The 17172-nt window shown below is 35.3% G+C and overlaps 1 protein-coding gene across 1 annotated transcript in view; it reads right to left on the bottom strand.

The window, feature by feature from the left end:
* The window catches only part of LOC121738374 (glutamate receptor 1-like), a 154236-nt gene extending 144500 nt beyond the window's left edge, over positions 1 to 9736 (bottom strand). The window contains exon 1 of the mRNA XM_042130370.1: positions 9715 to 9736. Coding sequence (XP_041986304.1) covers positions 9715 to 9736 — 22 coding nt within the window. The remainder of the gene's footprint in view (positions 1 to 9714) is intronic.
* Between the last annotated feature and the right edge of the window lie 7436 nt (positions 9737 to 17172).

Below are 17172 nucleotides of genomic sequence, written 5' to 3'. Positions count from 1 at the left end.
ACATTAACAATATTCTAAATCATAAAATATGTAAGTTGACACTAGGTAGATATTATCTATCTTATTATTTTTGTAGACTTATAGCAAGTACGTTATCAACTTTTTTGTATTTGAACTCAGCCAAGTACTTGGCTAGTAAGACAGCAGCTGCTTCTATTGAGCAGCTTAGTCATAATAGTATGACATTTAGTACCAACTTGGAAAATATTCCAAATAATGAAATTTTAACTTCGGCTCCTATTGAGCAGTGTACTAGAAGTAACGAGTTGGAATATGTTCCAACAAATTATTTAAATTAAGTCATAAGACAATAGAGAATGACTCTTGAACAAATAGTTTACTTGTACAAAATCCTACCAAAAGTAACACAAGGAAAATTAATAACAGTAATAAGCATGTATTTAACTTGGTGCATCAGAATTTACAAGGAATGGTAGGTAAAGAGCTTGAAATTGAGTTGTTTCTAAAAGAGTTCAATATTGATATTATTTGTATTTCAGAACACTGGTTTAGGGACCATGAACTCATTTTCAATCTCCATGATCACCAAGTAGCAAGTTCGTTCAGTAGAAAAAACGCCATTAGAGGTGGCTCTTTGATATTAATTAGAAAAAAATTAAAATATAAGGAACGTACAGATATTGTAAGTCTCTCTACTGAACGGATAACATAAGTGGCCTGCTTAAAGTTAAGTCAGCTTATTATTATTAGCGTATACAGGCCTCCATCAGGGTTATACGATTTGTTTGAACAAACTATGGAACAAATATTGTCAAAAGTATGTTCATCTAACAAAAAGGTTATTATATGCGGAGATTTTAACATTAACATATTAAATTCAGACACCAATACGGTTAGATTCACATCCTTGTTTAAATCGTATAACCTTTTTCATTTGTTTGATAAGCCGACTAGAGTGTGTGACACAACGGCTACTTGTATAGCTAATATATTTACTAATCTCACACCGTGTATAAAAGACATGATTAATAAGCTTAGCTCTGATCACTACGGTCAGTAGGCATCTTTTGACATTAATTGTGAAAGTAAACAAAAACAAAAGTTTGTGTTTATTCCTGTGAACACAAAACGTATTGATAAAATTTAGAAGCAATCTAAATTCAAACATTCCATTGTTGGGTGAATCTTATAGCTCCGATGAAGCTTATAATAAATTATTTAAAGAAATAAGAACCCAATTTAATTCTATATTTACTTCTAAGACGGTTAAAACTATTAACAAAAAAAGTGATTTTATTAAATGGGCTACTAAAGGAATAAAAATGATGAAAAATCTGTAAATAACAATGAAACATTTAAAATATACGTTAAAAATTATTCTAAAATTTTTAAGAAAGTATGTAATGCTGCCAAATCTCTTTATTTAAAAAATAAAATCAAGAATTCGAAAAATAAAATAAAAGCAACATGGAAAGTTATAGCTGGTGAGACCGGAAACGTCACCTGTCGTAACTCGGAATTTGAACTTTATTTTGAAAATAAAAAAAATACTAGTGACGTAGAAGTTGCGGCGGTTTTTGAAATTTTTTTTGCTGACATTCCAGTCTCAACAACAAAAATTTAAATTCTTCGCCTGCAGAGGCTGAAAAATTACTCAGAGAGTAGGTAAAGGAATGTGATGTCAATTTTAAGTTTAGAGAAATTGATTATAAAGACATTATTAACATCTTTAAATTATTGAGAATCTCCCTACTAAGATTATTAAATCAATAATTGACATCGTAGCTCCTTGTCTGGCCAATATTTTTAATGACTGTATAAAGAATGGTGTTTTTCCTGATTTAATGAAACATAGCAAGGTGGTACCTTTATTCAAAGCTGGAATTAAATCTGATCCGCCAAATTATAGGCCTATATCTATTTTACCGACTTTTAGTAAAATATTTGAAAAAATAATTTTAAAACAATTGTTAGTACATTTTAACTCTAATAACTTATTGCATAATAATCAATACGGTTTTACTAAGGGTCGTTCCACTACGGATGCTGGTATAGGTCTTCTTTGTAGTATATTTGAAGCTTGGGAGGAGTCGCGAGATGCATTAGGTGTATTTTGCGACCTCTCCAAGGCATTTGATTGTGTTGATCATGCTACATTGATCAGGAAATTGCATCACTATGGCGTAAGGGACTCGGCACTCAACCTTTTGACATCTTATTTGAGGAACAGGACTCAAAGGGTTGAAGTCAATAGTAAAAGGTCCACTGGAACTGGAACAAAATAGAATTAGGTGTCCCACAGGGATCCATTTTGGGTCCGTTTCTTTTTCTCATCTATATAAATGACTTACCTTATCTAGTTAAGGGCAATAATAACGAGATAGTACTTTTTACTGATGACACTTCACTTATTTTTAAGGTGAAGCGACAACAGTCAAATTATGACGAGGTAATATTGCTCTTTAAAAAATAGTAAATTGGTTTAATGTGAATAATTTAATTTAAATTCTAAAAAAACGAAATGTTTAAGATTTAGGTACCTTGCCAAATGTTAAGCAAGTGCAAACCAATTTACTATTAAATGATGAGAAAATGAATCTCGTTGACAATACTGTATTTTTGGGAGTAACACTAGATTACAAATTACAGTGGGGTCCTCATATTGCCAAACTGGCTGATAAGCTCAGTTCCGCAGCATATGCAGTCAGAAAAATTAGAGAAATTTGTGATGAAGACGCGGCGAAATTAATTTATTATAGTTATTTTCATAGTAGAATGTCTTACGGCATTCTATTATGGGGAAGTGCTGCTGATATTAACACAATATTTGTGCTGCAGAAGCGAGCTATACGATCCATTTATAAAATTTCATCCTTTGAGTCTCTCAGAGAAAAGTTTAAAGAAATAAGAATTTTAACCGTAATCTCTCAATACATTTTGGACAATGTGCTATACGTGAAAAAAAATGTAAATAATTTTAAAATGAAAAGTGACATTCACTGCAGGAACACTAATAATAAGCACAAGCTAGATATACCAATAACCAGGCTGAGCAACGTAAACAAATCTTTCAAAGGTCTATGTGTATGCTTATACAATAAAATCCCAGAAAACGTCCAAAATCCTTCAATTAATAAATTTAAAAAAGTTGTTAAAGAACGTTTGTGTGCTAAGGCTTATTATAAGGTAACTGATTTTCTCAATGACAGCACACCTTGGGAAAAATAGGCTGACAAACCATAGGCCGCTTCTATAATATAATTAATGGCACTAAATTTTTACATACTTAGTGTAATTTAGCTTAAGCTATTATTGTTATTTTCCACCTTTTTGGTAAAAGGTGGCCCCGTGCGAGTTTCTTACGCCGGTTCTTCTCGGCGGGGTAGTTCCCGAACCGGTGGTAGGCCTCATGTAGACACAGAAGTGTTAACTTTGTTAACCTACTTAGAAATAAATATTTTTCATTTTCATTTTCATTAGGTATATTACCAACACCTGTAAATAATATAAAGAGTAAAGACGAAACAACTCCAACTTTACTTTTTAAAGGAAGCCCTTATAATAATATTGTAAAGTTTAAGGTTCTATTTTCGCATTGCATAGAAAGTTTAAATATTTAAGCCCGTGATTTGAAGCGCCGCCAAGACCTCAATACTTTGAAGTCTAATCTCAGATTTGTGGAAACTAGGCTCGTCATACTTAAGCCTGTGATGGCAACGGAATAAGGGATTCGTTTAATAATATCCATACTAATATTATGTATTATAAATGTGAAAATCTGTCTGTCTGTCTAACTGTAACCCGTTCACGCCCAAACCGCTGAACAGACTTTTCTGGGTATGAATACTCTGATTCCCGGGAAAGGGAAAAAGGATATTATCTCTATTTTTGGTACTGAAAAAATGTACGGTTCCCGCGCGATAAACGAATTTTTAAGGCAACGGAGTTGCGGTCGACCAGTTCATCTAAATAAATAAAAACGATTAAATTTTGTTATTGTCGATATAACAGCTGAATAATTGATTCGCAAATTTTAGTCTTGAATTATTCGTGGAAGTTCATGGAAACTGGAAAGTTTATATTATGAGGGAAGTGATACGAAGGTCACCGGGTCATCTGTCAGGTGAACTTAGGGTCAGTTCATATTATGGCAATATCACATTTACCGGGTACGGCCTAGAGACAGACTGACAGACACGTCTCAGTAATAGGGTCCCGTTTTTACCGGGTACGGAACCCTAAAAACAGATTTTTTTCATGTTTTAGACCTGCCTGTTCCAATTTTGAATGATTAACAATGCATGGCATCCCTTAGGGCCGCGCTACACCGGAATGGCAGCGGCGAGGCGAGCAATTTCAGTGTCTTATGATTTTAAACTTTATCTTCTAATTGTAATGCATAGTATCGCTTGAGAAATCGCGGCCGCCAGCGGCCACGAGCGGCCACGGGCGGCCATAGGGCGTAGAATGAAGATAATGTTTAAAATCATATGACACTGAAAGTGCTCGCCTCGCCGCTGCCATTCCGGTGTAGCACGGCCCTATGGGATGCCATGCATTGTGAATCATTCAAAATTGGAACAGGCAGGTCTAAAACATGAAAAAAATCTGTTTTTAGGGTTCCGTACTCGGTAAAAACGGGACCCTATTACTGAGACGTGTCTGTCAGTCTGTCTCTAGGCTGTAACTCAAGAAAGGTAATTGCTAGAGAATTGAAATTTTCACAGATTATGTATATCTGCTGCCGCTTAATATTATGCTGCTGATATTTGAGGTATCCCATACAACAAACGTGATTTTTTTAAACATTTTTAGCTCGTTATTAATGATGACAACAGGTAGCCACCTGAAATGTTCATAAAATACTGAGATTTATTTGTACTCTAATAATAATTCATTATAAAATTTAAATAAAATTAAAAACTAAGTAATTAAATCCCATACAAAAACGCTTTTTTTTTTTCCTCTAAAGTGGTACGGAACCCTTCGTGCGCGAGTTTGACTCGCACTTGGCCGATTTTTAATATGTATCTTCTTGTATATAAAGTTTAGTTATAGGCTCATTTAAACTTTTCGGTATTTGTTGAGAGTTCAACGAGCAGATGGATTGTCTGATGGTAAGCGATTATCGTCAACCTTGGTTAAAAGAAACACCGTACTTTAAACCTGATTAGAGCATGTTAGTTTGTGTGTTAATTTAAGTGCTTGCCAATTTTGATACGACCTTTGTCCCTCTGACACGCCAAAAACCACAGAAAACACGCTCTTATTTAACCAATATCAATACAGCTGCATGCAAACCACCAATTTCCATGAATTTGATTATACGGAGTTTAAAATTAAGCAAATATTTTTTTCGACGGCGCTCAATCGGCTTATGTGGAAATCGCCTTATAAGGACTTCTGTTTTTCATAAATTCACGTTATAGTTATACGGATTGAGATAATCTTTGCATATTTGATTACAATTTTTTTAGGTTTCATCATCATATCCGCCTATAGTCGTCCACTGCTGGACATAGGCCTCTCTCAATGAACGCCAAGATGACCGATCTCCTGCTACTCGTATCCAACATGGGCCTGCAACTAAGCGGATATCGTCGTCCCACCTAGTTGGAGGTCGACCTACACCCCGATTTCCCAGCCTTGGTCTCCAAGTCCTTTTTAGGTTTAATAGAATTAAATTAATTTAAAACCAATTAGGTGATCAGCTTGAGCATAGCAATACCACATTGCAAAACTTAAAAAAAAAACTTATTTTTCCAATGCGAAATAGAGACTCAAACTTTGTCTGACTCGTTATAAAAGTTACTTGACAGACAAGGAAAGAATATACACACATGTCCAAATGTCGATAAGGTCTTAGTAGGTACTATTCAAATAGCTATATCTTAATATATATATCTTAATATATATATTTCTTGTGTGCGTGTGTATGTGACTGAACTCCTCCTAAACGACTGGACCAATTTTGATGAAATTTTTTGTGTGTGTTCGTGGAGATTCGAGAATGGTTTAGATTTACAGTTTGGTCTACTGTAAAATGTTTTTTCAATTAATTTCTTATTTATAAGGAGTTGTTGATTTTGGAATGTTTTACATTAGATCCGGATGGACGTTGCCATGGTGACATAATTATTTAGTCACTGCAATAATAATATGGGCGAAATACTTTATATGGCAAAACAACGTTTGCCGGAACAGCTAGTTATGTATATATAGCTATATTATGTGTAAATACTCTGGTGTACCTCTGAGACATCTTCTAAAATAGATACTCGTATCTAATATCAGTTTCCCTCGGTAAGGACATAATGGCCAGACAGCTGGGCCCATTTTTATAGAATTTGGGAAAGATAAAGAAGAGACCGTGGGATGAAATTAGCCTACTGCTAACTGAGGGAAAGTATAAAATTACAGCGGTATAATATTATTGTGCATCGTGAGGTACATCTAACAAAATCACACGGCACAATCCTGCACGTTTCCTGCACGTTTTCTTGCAGTATACGTATACAGTGGCGCATACAATGTATATAGAACGTTCAAACGTCGATTGTACTACGCGATTTGTTGCAGTACAATCGATATATGAATGTTAAGACGTATACTGCACAAAAAAGTGCAGGATTATGCCGTGTGAACCAAGTCTTCGTTCGTTCGTTTACTTTAAGGGGGCGACTAACCATAAAGTGTCGATTTTATAATTCATTTTTATACTTGAAAATGAGCCCCGAATTGTTTCATTTTCTAAAATTAGATACTGCATTATATTTCCGAGAATTCGATCTGAGCAAAAACACGATGTCTTAAAATTTTCTCGATAGAAAAAAATCACAAAGATGCATCTAATTTTCACGAATTTTTCATTTATTGCCATAACCGTACATTGAACTAAGTCAATATTTTAACACATTGTATAAAATTCTATCATTAGGAGATCGACCTAGCGGATTTTTAAAATGTTGTATATTTATCGAGTTATTGAGAAAAAAACTAATTTGGCGATGAACCCGCGCCGTTCTTTTTCACCTGACATATGAAAGATGGGCGTGAGTGTGAAGAGAGAAGGACAACGTTTGATTTTTGGGGTTAGTTGCCCTCTTAATAGAGAATATACTATGAGACACTCACCGCAAAGTTCGGTAAATGGTTCATTTACCTGCTTTTATCTGCAAGTCAGACTCATTCGTCGACTCCAGAAGCGCATTACATACGTCAAAGGTCGAACTTGGGTTTTGAGTTATTGACTAATCGGGACTTATCTAGAAATTTTCAAAGGCGGGTTTAGAAAAGGACTTAGTAAACTTGGAAGGCTCTCCATAGTGACTCCAACCTTGTTGATAATCATGATTATCTGATTGCCATCATCCGTTTTAGTCAGAGTTCCCTAGAACATTTTTTTTTGTTTACTATCAAGCTATTTTTGTGAGTAGCTTTATTTTGATAAGACTAACAACATTTTTATCTGCAAAAAATCTTGAAAGAGGTAGCTAACAGAGACAGAAAGGATTTCAATTTTCATACTTTGATTTGATGGTCCTAAAATAAGCATTGTTCTTTTGTAGGACAATGTTACTCTTAAATTATGTAACTATTAACCTATCAATAAACAAAAATCAGCTCGTTAGGGTTTCGTATTAGGGTTCTGTAATCAACAAAACTTGGTTGACCAGTGTACCTACCGTCGAACCAATGTTGGTATCGTTCAGCCTATCTGATCTAAGCATTTAATTTACGTAATTGTGCCTGCCCAATGCGATGCCCATAACCGTTCCACGTTTGAACTGGGGGCTGTAATCGCTTCATTTTCGCAAAGCACCTGTCAGCCATTGAATTAGAATGGGAGTCAATATGGGATTAGGGTCAGTTAACATCATGATTCATGACGCTTATGAGAGGCGATAGCGCCCGCATGCGGGGTGCGGGAGATTTCTGAAACGCATGCCACTACCAATAAAAATGCGCCAATAATTGCCATAGACTTCACGTATGCTGTATACCGTACGAGTTAACGACTTATGAAATGCGCCCTTAGGGTCAATTTAGACTGCGTGACGTTGATGCATTTCTAAATTTGACATTGAATTGACAGCTTTCTGTCAGAATTGACGTGGTGCACTGCAACTTGAAATTAAACCTCTTATGGCCTGTTTCACCACTTCCTGATAAGGCTATCCACCAGTTAACTTGACAGATAGAGTATGGAGAATCTGTCAAATAAGCCTATCCAGCACCTTATCAGGAAGTGGTGAAACAGACCCTTAAAGTTTAATTTTGAATCTACAGAGTGCAATTAAACCTTCCTGCCAAATTTTGATATAATCATCCTTGTTAAAAATAAAAATACACGTATTTTTTCTTTTATAATCACTCAGTACTAAAATGTTGAGAAATTGCTTCCGAAAGTTATCCTAAAAAACACAATTAATGGATACGATGCGTCAGCCGCGCGTGACGTGCCCTCGCGCGCGCACCTCCCCCCGCATTACCCCCGAACATTCCCCCGCCGCGAGTAACCGTTCTGCAACGATTTTAAATGGGATAAAATGTCATTGAAAAAAAAATAACACCCAATTTTTTTTGGTTAAATGGACTCTCCTAATGATACCTAAGCCCTGGAAAAAATTTGGCAGGAAGGTTTAATTGCACCCTGTATAGTATGTTGCGTTGCGTGTCGTTATAAGATAATATGATCTTAGGGCTAACATGACAACAAAGATATGGAGTAGAAACCTACAGAAGCACACTTTTTATTACATGTCTAAATTGCGGGAATCTTAAAAGTTGTATGAAACTTTAAATATAAAACTAGATGATGCCCGCAATTCCGTTGCGCCAAAATTCATTTAACGCGCGGGACCCGTCAATTTTTCCATTATAAAAGGTATCATTGATCCTTTGCCGGGACTCGAGTTATGTCCACACCAAATTTCAGCAAAATCAGTTCAGCGGTACGGACGTGAAGAGGTAACAGACAAACAGACACACACTTTCACATTTATAATATCAGTATGGATATAAATAAATAATTCATCAGTACTTATCAGTTAATCAGTAATTCAGTAAGCTATAGGAAAAGGTTAAGGTAGGTAGGTAGGTAAAGGTATCGATCTGATGATTGCATTTATAATATATCGTAGTGTCTCTTGAACCCGCAGTTTAGTTTCAAAATATTTCACAGCTGGCATGGCATACGGGTATGACAGAGAACATGACGAATTTATAGTCTGCATATTTTATGTTTTCGGTTAAAAGTTCAGCGTCCAATTTACTTCGGAATACTAACAAAAAGATATTAAGTCGACTTCGTAAGTTGCGAACTTTAAAACATGTGAGATAGTATAAGTCTACTTTACTATTTAGATAACTTATACTAGGACGTGTTTCCAGTGGAATTGTAACATAGTTGTAATAAGGATATATAAGTATTTCTAGGAAATGTTTGTTCCAATTTTGAAATATCGATGGAGAATAATTAAAAGCTGAGATTAACTTAAACAAGATTAATCAGAAGTGTACAATTCATAGCTGATATTTTTAAATCATTATCCTTGGTCTATTAACAGTTTGTGCTATCAAACTGCATATAAAGTGCCGTTGTGCAGTGTCCGTTATTACTCTACTATACTCTTTTGATGAAACAAATAAAAAAGTTACATGATAAATTCGACTCTCTTACTTTTACATTTTGGCTGTACCCAAATACTTTTATTAATAAGTCGTCTACTGATTTGTACTTTTTCCACTTACCATCCAGCAACGGGAACGGCATCCGGCAATTGTGAAACTGTCATTTTGCATTATAGACTTAAGGCCCCATATATTATAGGGATTGGACCACGAGGACCATCCTGAACGGATTCAAGCACAAATTATAACAATAAGAGAATGCACAAAATAATCGGAATCTTATCAGCCATCTTGCTTTTACATTTACAATAAAATATAGGGCGTCTCGATTAAATTGCCACAAAAGGTGTTAATCAACATATTTCAATTTGATCGAATGCAAAATAATTATACTTGGCTGTCATGTCACACGGAGGGAGGCGTGATTATGAATCTGCTTACTCATAAGTGACATAATGGTGGCCTATCTACTTGATCTATCAAGTAGATACGCCATTTCATTGAAATCGGACCGTACATTTTTTTTTATTTTTCAGTCCAGGCATCTACGCCTGGACTGAAAATATAAAAAAATTGTACGTCTATACTGGATATATTACATACAGTGATAAAGCGCACTTCCACCAGCTACTGTATCAATTTAAATCAGCTTAATATTCATTTGCCGGCAATTCGTTGTCGGGCGGGAAGTGGAAAAAGGCAATCTTACAATAATAAACGGGGAGGCGAGCAACTTTATTCAATCCCTTATCAATTTCACGAGCTTAATTATAACTCCATTATGTACGTGCCTTTGTTTGTCATAATTAATAAGTATGGTATCGAAAGTGTTGCGAATGGGCGCCAAATTGTAACTTGCTTATTGATTTTGGCGCCAATGTAGATCAAATCTGACAGCTCAGCCATATTGGGCGTAATTTTGATTGATATGATTATGGTAATAATGTTGATAATATTGTACTTGTATGGAAATTTCAGAAGGAGGTATTATAATGCTATTTACTCGTAGCAGTATAATACGTAACTTCTTATTTCTCCAATCACATATAAAATTTCGTTTTATAAAACTTAGTTCCAATTGAACGCTTTCATGAAGCGACGTAAATCTTGTTTTGTCAAATGGATTTCACAATATTCTTTTAATCGCGATTATTAAATCAAAGTTCACGTGTCGTCACGCGATTATCTTACATGTTTTTATAATTTTGGAGCCTTTCACGTCATTTTATTAACAAAATAGCAAGAAATGCTACATAAACCAACGAAACACATCTGTTAAAACTGTAATTTTGACTGTTTTTTTTGTGTTGTACAAGTAATGAAAACTGTAGTATTTAGAAGTAGTTGAGATTTAGACGAATTCCGAAAAAGGCTATATTAAAGAGTAAGAGTTATTTAATACTTTTTAGTTCATATTATTATTGTTTTTACCTTGGAAGTCGGTTTTAATTTTTTGTTAAAAATAATATAATTTGTCTATGTTTTTCGATCTGCCACGACACTACACTGGCAGGTCTTGAACGGGTTTTATAAAATAAACAGCGAACATTGGGCGTTCAGAAGATAAAACTCGGATTTGCTGTCAACGCGTTTAGTTTATGTTGGTTAAATGCAATTCGATGTTATAAGCGCGTTTATACGTTTAGAATTGGTTGGTGTGCACTAAACGCGTTCCGTTTCTTTGGTGAAATCGCCACTAAAAGATTTGCTCGCGCATGTGGACATATTGTGTACTGTGTAGAGCAATCGGAGTATTACATGTCCATAATAATATAATAAATAAATTTGTGGTATTACTAAAATGGCTGATTTTCATAATACAGATTAGATTTTGTAATTAATTGTTGTAATAAAAGGTATGCTTGGGTGTTTAATGAAGGAATGAATGGACGCAAAGGCGGTATAGTCTAATCTGGAGCAAAAATGGCTACATGATTGTGGTCCATTGAAGATTGAAACGGGTATTTGGACGCTACTTGTAAGCAAATATCATGTAAAGTTTACTCCGTTCGCTGTCCAGGGCACCTCAAGTATGACAAAAGCCTCAGTTTTAAATGTCGGCTGGTTTTCACATAACGGCCCTAAAGTAACGCAACACTATCTACAGCTATCTGCTTATCAATCAGCTTCTCTGATAGTACTTGCTACTTTTAACGAAATAAAACATAAAAAACAAGCACCACACATAACAATATCGGATCTAGCTCAATAAATATCAAATTTGATAGCATCAGTCCAATCGAATGCGTCGTTAGCGACAAACCTATCTGTCGATAATATTTTATCGTAAACATTATTTGCACTCATGCTTTGTAACGATTATGCTACAGATGCAGAACGATTAGCTTTTTTAGCTTCTTTTTTGTCTGCCCGAACTAAAATACAAAAAAATCAGCAAAGCGCGAATCGGACTCCGTACCGTTATAGAGCAAAAATAGGCCAAAAATTATGTTTTTGTATGGGAGCCCCTCTTAAATTTTTATTTTATTATTTTTCTTAAATATTGAAGTAGACATATAATTAAGGTTTTTGTGAATATATGAAGTGCCTACCTGTTGCTATTATTGATAAAGAGCAACAAAGGTTAAAAAAAATCACGTTTGTTGTATGGGAGCCCCCCTTAAATATTAATTTTATTTTGTTTTTAGTATTTGCTGTTATAGCAGCAATCAATATACACAATCTGTGAAAATTTCAGAACTCTAGCTATAGCGGTTCTTGAGATACAGCCTGGAGACAGACAAACGGACACACAACGAAGTCTCATGAATAGGGTCCCGTTTTCACCCTTTGGGTACGGAACCCCAATAAGAGAGGTTTTATAAGTTTAACGTGTCTATCTGAAGGTCTGTATGTGGGTCTGAGGTCTGTGGCATCGTAGCCCCCAAAAGTGGAAATCGGTTAAATCTAGTTTTTTTAACCCAAGAAATAGGAAGGGTGTTCTTAGTTTGACGTGTCTGTCTGTCTGTCTGTATAGGTGTGTCAAAGTGGGGCATCGTAGAATCAAAAGGGGTGTTCCGATATTGATTAGCATTGTCCACACTGTGCCTTTTTTGTTCATCAAGGGCATGCGTTATAGCGCAGTCAACATCGCACGTGAGGCGTGCCCGCGACGCTATGATACTTTTATTCCCAACGCGGATGGATTTTTACGCATTCAATTATTGAATATATTATGCCAAAAGAAAGTTGAATAAAAAGATGATGACTGAAATTGAAGATGAAATTGCATAGTGTGGACATAGCTATTTAGTTTCTTTTTTTTTGAAGGCTGATATGACCGAGGTTGTTATCCATACTTTACTATAAGTACTAATATTATAAATGCGAAAGTGTGTCTGTCTGTCTGTCTGTCTGTTACCTCTTCACGTCCAAACTGCTCAATCGATTTTGCTGAAATTTGGCATGGAGATACTTTGAGTCCCGGGAAAGGACATAGGATACTTTTTGTCCCGGAAAAATGTACGGTACCCGCGCGATAAATAAGTTTTGGCGCAACGGAGTTGCAGGCGTCATCTAGTTAGCTAGAATTCGTCAATAACATTTTTTTATTTTAATTTCTTTATTTATTATTTAGAATACTCTACATTTGTTGCATCTTGGCATCTAAACTATTAATACAATTTTCTTTTGTCAAATACTGCGTGACTGGTGTGACGTGTTCAATACCTTCTCGAGGACGTGATATTTGGCTATTATATAAGATGAAAAAAATAATATAAAAAAATTATATCAATGAAAAAACTGAGTAAAATATGTAGTTAAATAATAATTATTTACCCAACGCATGGACACAGTAAATGCCGCCGCGCCGGCCGCATAGTATGCCTACTTGCCTAGCCGCGTAATTTACTTAGTGTCCATGATCCATTTATTTTTGGGAAATTTGGAAAAAATTTGGTACTTACCTAATTTTATAACATAATTATAATAAGAATCGAGTTCAGAGTACTCTGAATATTGAACATGTCTCACTAGTCGTGTTGTATACTAGATGACGCCTGCAGGTTGCAACTTCGTTGATTTTGTACGGAAACCGTACAGTTTTCCGGGATAAAAAGTATTATATATCCTTTTTATGGTTCCGAGGTTTGGACGTGAAGAGATGACAGGCGGACAGACACACTTTCGCATTTATAATTAGTATGGATTACACGAAGGTAACAAGATGTAATTTTTCATCTCTGAAGTATTCTACCTTTCCCAGCTCATCTCTATTGTCTGTCACGTTTTAAAATATTCCACCCCTTTGTACCTAAGTAGCTGCATACCTCAGGGGAATTCCTTTGTGGAGCTATAACGTAATATTGTTTACGTGATTAATTAATGGAATATCAGCTTCAAGTACTATTTGGAATATAGTTTCTCATCGATTGCAATAGATACCAGGTATGGTCCGGTTGCAGTGAGGCCCTTAATTCCCATATCATAAGGTTCACTGTAGATATTTAAGACAAAATAGCATCCAACGACATAACTAACTAAAAATATTTTGTATTCTGATAAATTTTCAAATGGGAGGAAATGACTGAAAAAACATTTTTTTTTTACTTTGGGAGAATGCCACCGCCCACCCCACCCACGGAGTCGCAGCTGACGATCGCAAGTAATCATAGTATAAGTCCCTTATTTAGTTTCTGTTGGCAGGAGAGACTTGGTCATAAAAATCTGTCACTGGCTCCAGATCCTTACGAATTTATCATCTGCGTTTTCTATATCTGCGGATCTACACCTTATTTGATGTATTAAAATCAGCCAAGTCCGAGTCAGACTCGCGTATAAAGGGTTCCATACTGTTATAGAGGGAAAGCAGGTATTTTTTTTTGTATGAGAGCCCCTAAGTTATTTATTTTAATTTAAATTAATTATTAATGAATAAAGAACAAATTAATATAATTGAGGATTTTGTGAATATTTCAAGGGCCTGCCTGTTGCCATATCGATTAAGAGCAAAAAGGGCTAAAATATATGTTGTATGGGATTACATCCTCAAATATTAATTTTATTTTGTTAGTCGTATTTTTTATTAAAGCGGCAACAGATGTACAATAATATTATAATCAATGAAAACTTCAAAAGTGTAGGCTCTATCGCGGTTGTTGTGACAGATTGATAGACAGACGGACAGACAGTGAAGTCTTAAGTAATAAAAAATAATATACGAATAATAAATAGAAGAAGATATTAGAAGTAGGTATACAGTCGTAAGCAAATAAGTTCACTGATTCGACTTTTTCCGAGCCAGGGATGATGTTAAAAATAAGTTTATAGCGCAAGTTGGATTACAAGAAATGAGAAAGGAAAATTCACAAAAAAGGAATGATTTTCTGAAGTCAACTATTATCTAAAATAAGATTCCGACGACGTAGAATAACATATTTGAGAAGGAAATCATATTGGACTCACGAGTCGTGTAATAAGGGTTATTTCCTTTAGGAAACTAAAGTAATTGAAATGATCTTTTGGGCCTTTTTTGTGTCGAAAACTACACAAACGAATAGTTTGCGAAGAATTTCCGTTTTAGCGTTGTGTGTTGAAGGGATAAGTTTGTATGTTGTTGGATGGGGTAGATTTATATATTTTACTAGCTGTTCTGGCAAACGTTGTTTTGCCATATATAGTTATATTTAGGCCCATATTATTTCATTGAAGTGACTATTAAGTATGTAACCATGCCAACGTCCGTCGCTATCCCGTCGCACCTATACCTTCGCACAAACAATAGTCGCTGTCAGTCTAGAGTTGGAATAATGTACTATCAATTATTATATATATATATATATATATTACAGCTAGTAAAATATATATATATATATAAATGATACCTATGCAATGTAAGCTGATCATCAGATTGTCTGACGAGTAACATCTTACTAGTTACCTACCCTTCCGTTGCATGGATAATCATCCATGCATCAGAAGAGCATGTTAAAATTTGGTCCTGTGCTTGTTTTTTTTTTATGAAATAAGGGGGCAAACGAGCAAACGGGTCACCTGATAGGAAGCAACTTCTGTCGCCCATGGACACTCGCAGCATCAAAAGAGCTGCAGGTGCGTTGCCGGCCTTTTAAGAGGGAATAGGGTAATAGGGGAGGGTAGGGATGGATAGGGAAGGGAATAGGGGAGGGAATGGCAAAGAGTAGGGGATTGGGCCTCCGGTAAACTCACTCACTCGGCGAAACACAGCGCAAGCGCTGTTTCACGCCGGTTTTCTGTGCGAACGTGGTATTTCTCCGGTCGAGCCAGCCCATTCGTGCCGCAGCATGGCTCTCCCGCGTAAAAATTGCTTGATCTGTTAGTCGTGTCGGTCGTCCGTCCCACAGGGTTATTACTTATTAGAGTGCTCTTGTGTATTGCGCATATGTGTAAATTTTTTTACCTAATTTGAATTTGGAATTGTCTTCTGTAAAATTAAAACTTTTTAATAATAGTAAAATCAGCCAGATACAATTGGTATAGCCCAAGAGATTTGACGAGACAAGTTCATACATAATATAATGCGAAAAGACTTTTTCTCCAACCTATTATTTATCGAGTCATTGAAAAAAACTAATTTGGCGATGAATCCGCGTCGTCCATTTTCACCTGGCATATGAAAGACGGGCGCGAGTGTGAAGAGAGAAGGTCGATGTATGATTTTTTGCGTAAGCCCTCTTAAACGAACTTTAAATTTTAAAAAGTTTTGAAATTCTTATTTTCTGCTCATTCACTCCCAATCGATCTCATTTAAAAAACCTGCTCTGTTAACTAATTATAACCAACCCAAATTAAATACGACGTGTAGGAAAAATAACGATAATTAAGTTAAGAATAAATAATGAGGAATTGTGGAATTTTGACGCACGTTTTTGTGTAATTAATGCATTGTAATTATATAATAACTTATTTGGTTCATTATTGTTTCAGCGCGTTAATTTATTCACCATTATACTGTATTATGATCTGATTGGGGATTTTAATGAACCACTAACTAATGAGAGGCTGTAATTGAAGACGTTAGTGGAAGAACCAGGTAAGTAACAGTTAAAAAAATCGGCTAAGTGCAAGTCGGACTCGCGCACGAAGGGTTCCGTACCATTCAAGAGCGAATTTTCGCACTTAAATGGTATGAAAAAATATATTTTTTTGTATGGGAGCCCGCCTTAAAAAAAATATTTTTTTATTTTATTAAGTAGGTACTAGATGACGCCCGCAACTCCGTTGCGCCAAAATTAGTTTATCGCGTATGAACCTTACATTTTTCCAGGATAAAAAGTATCCTATGTCCTTACCCGGGACTCAAAGTATCTCTGTTCCAAATTTCAGCCCAATCGGTTCAGCCGTTTAGGCGTGAAGAGGTAACAGACAGACAGACACACTTTCGCATTTATAATATTAGTATGGAAGTATGGATGAATTATTAAATTGCTATAAATATTATTATTAAAATAATATATTAAAATAATATTATTAAGTATTTTGTGAATGTGTATTTAATTGACTACGTGTAGCCATTATTGATAAAGAGCCAAGAAGGCAAAAGGCCCTTAAATATTAATTTTATTTTATTTTTAGTATTTGTTGTTATAGCGGCAACAG

Source organism: Aricia agestis, chromosome Z (genome assembly GCF_905147365.1).
Source record: "Aricia agestis chromosome Z, ilAriAges1.1, whole genome shotgun sequence".
Taxonomy (NCBI): Eukaryota; Metazoa; Arthropoda; class Insecta; order Lepidoptera; family Lycaenidae; genus Aricia; species Aricia agestis.
The sequence above is the reverse complement of the archived record's forward strand: the minus strand, read 5'-3'. Positions and strand labels throughout refer to the sequence as shown.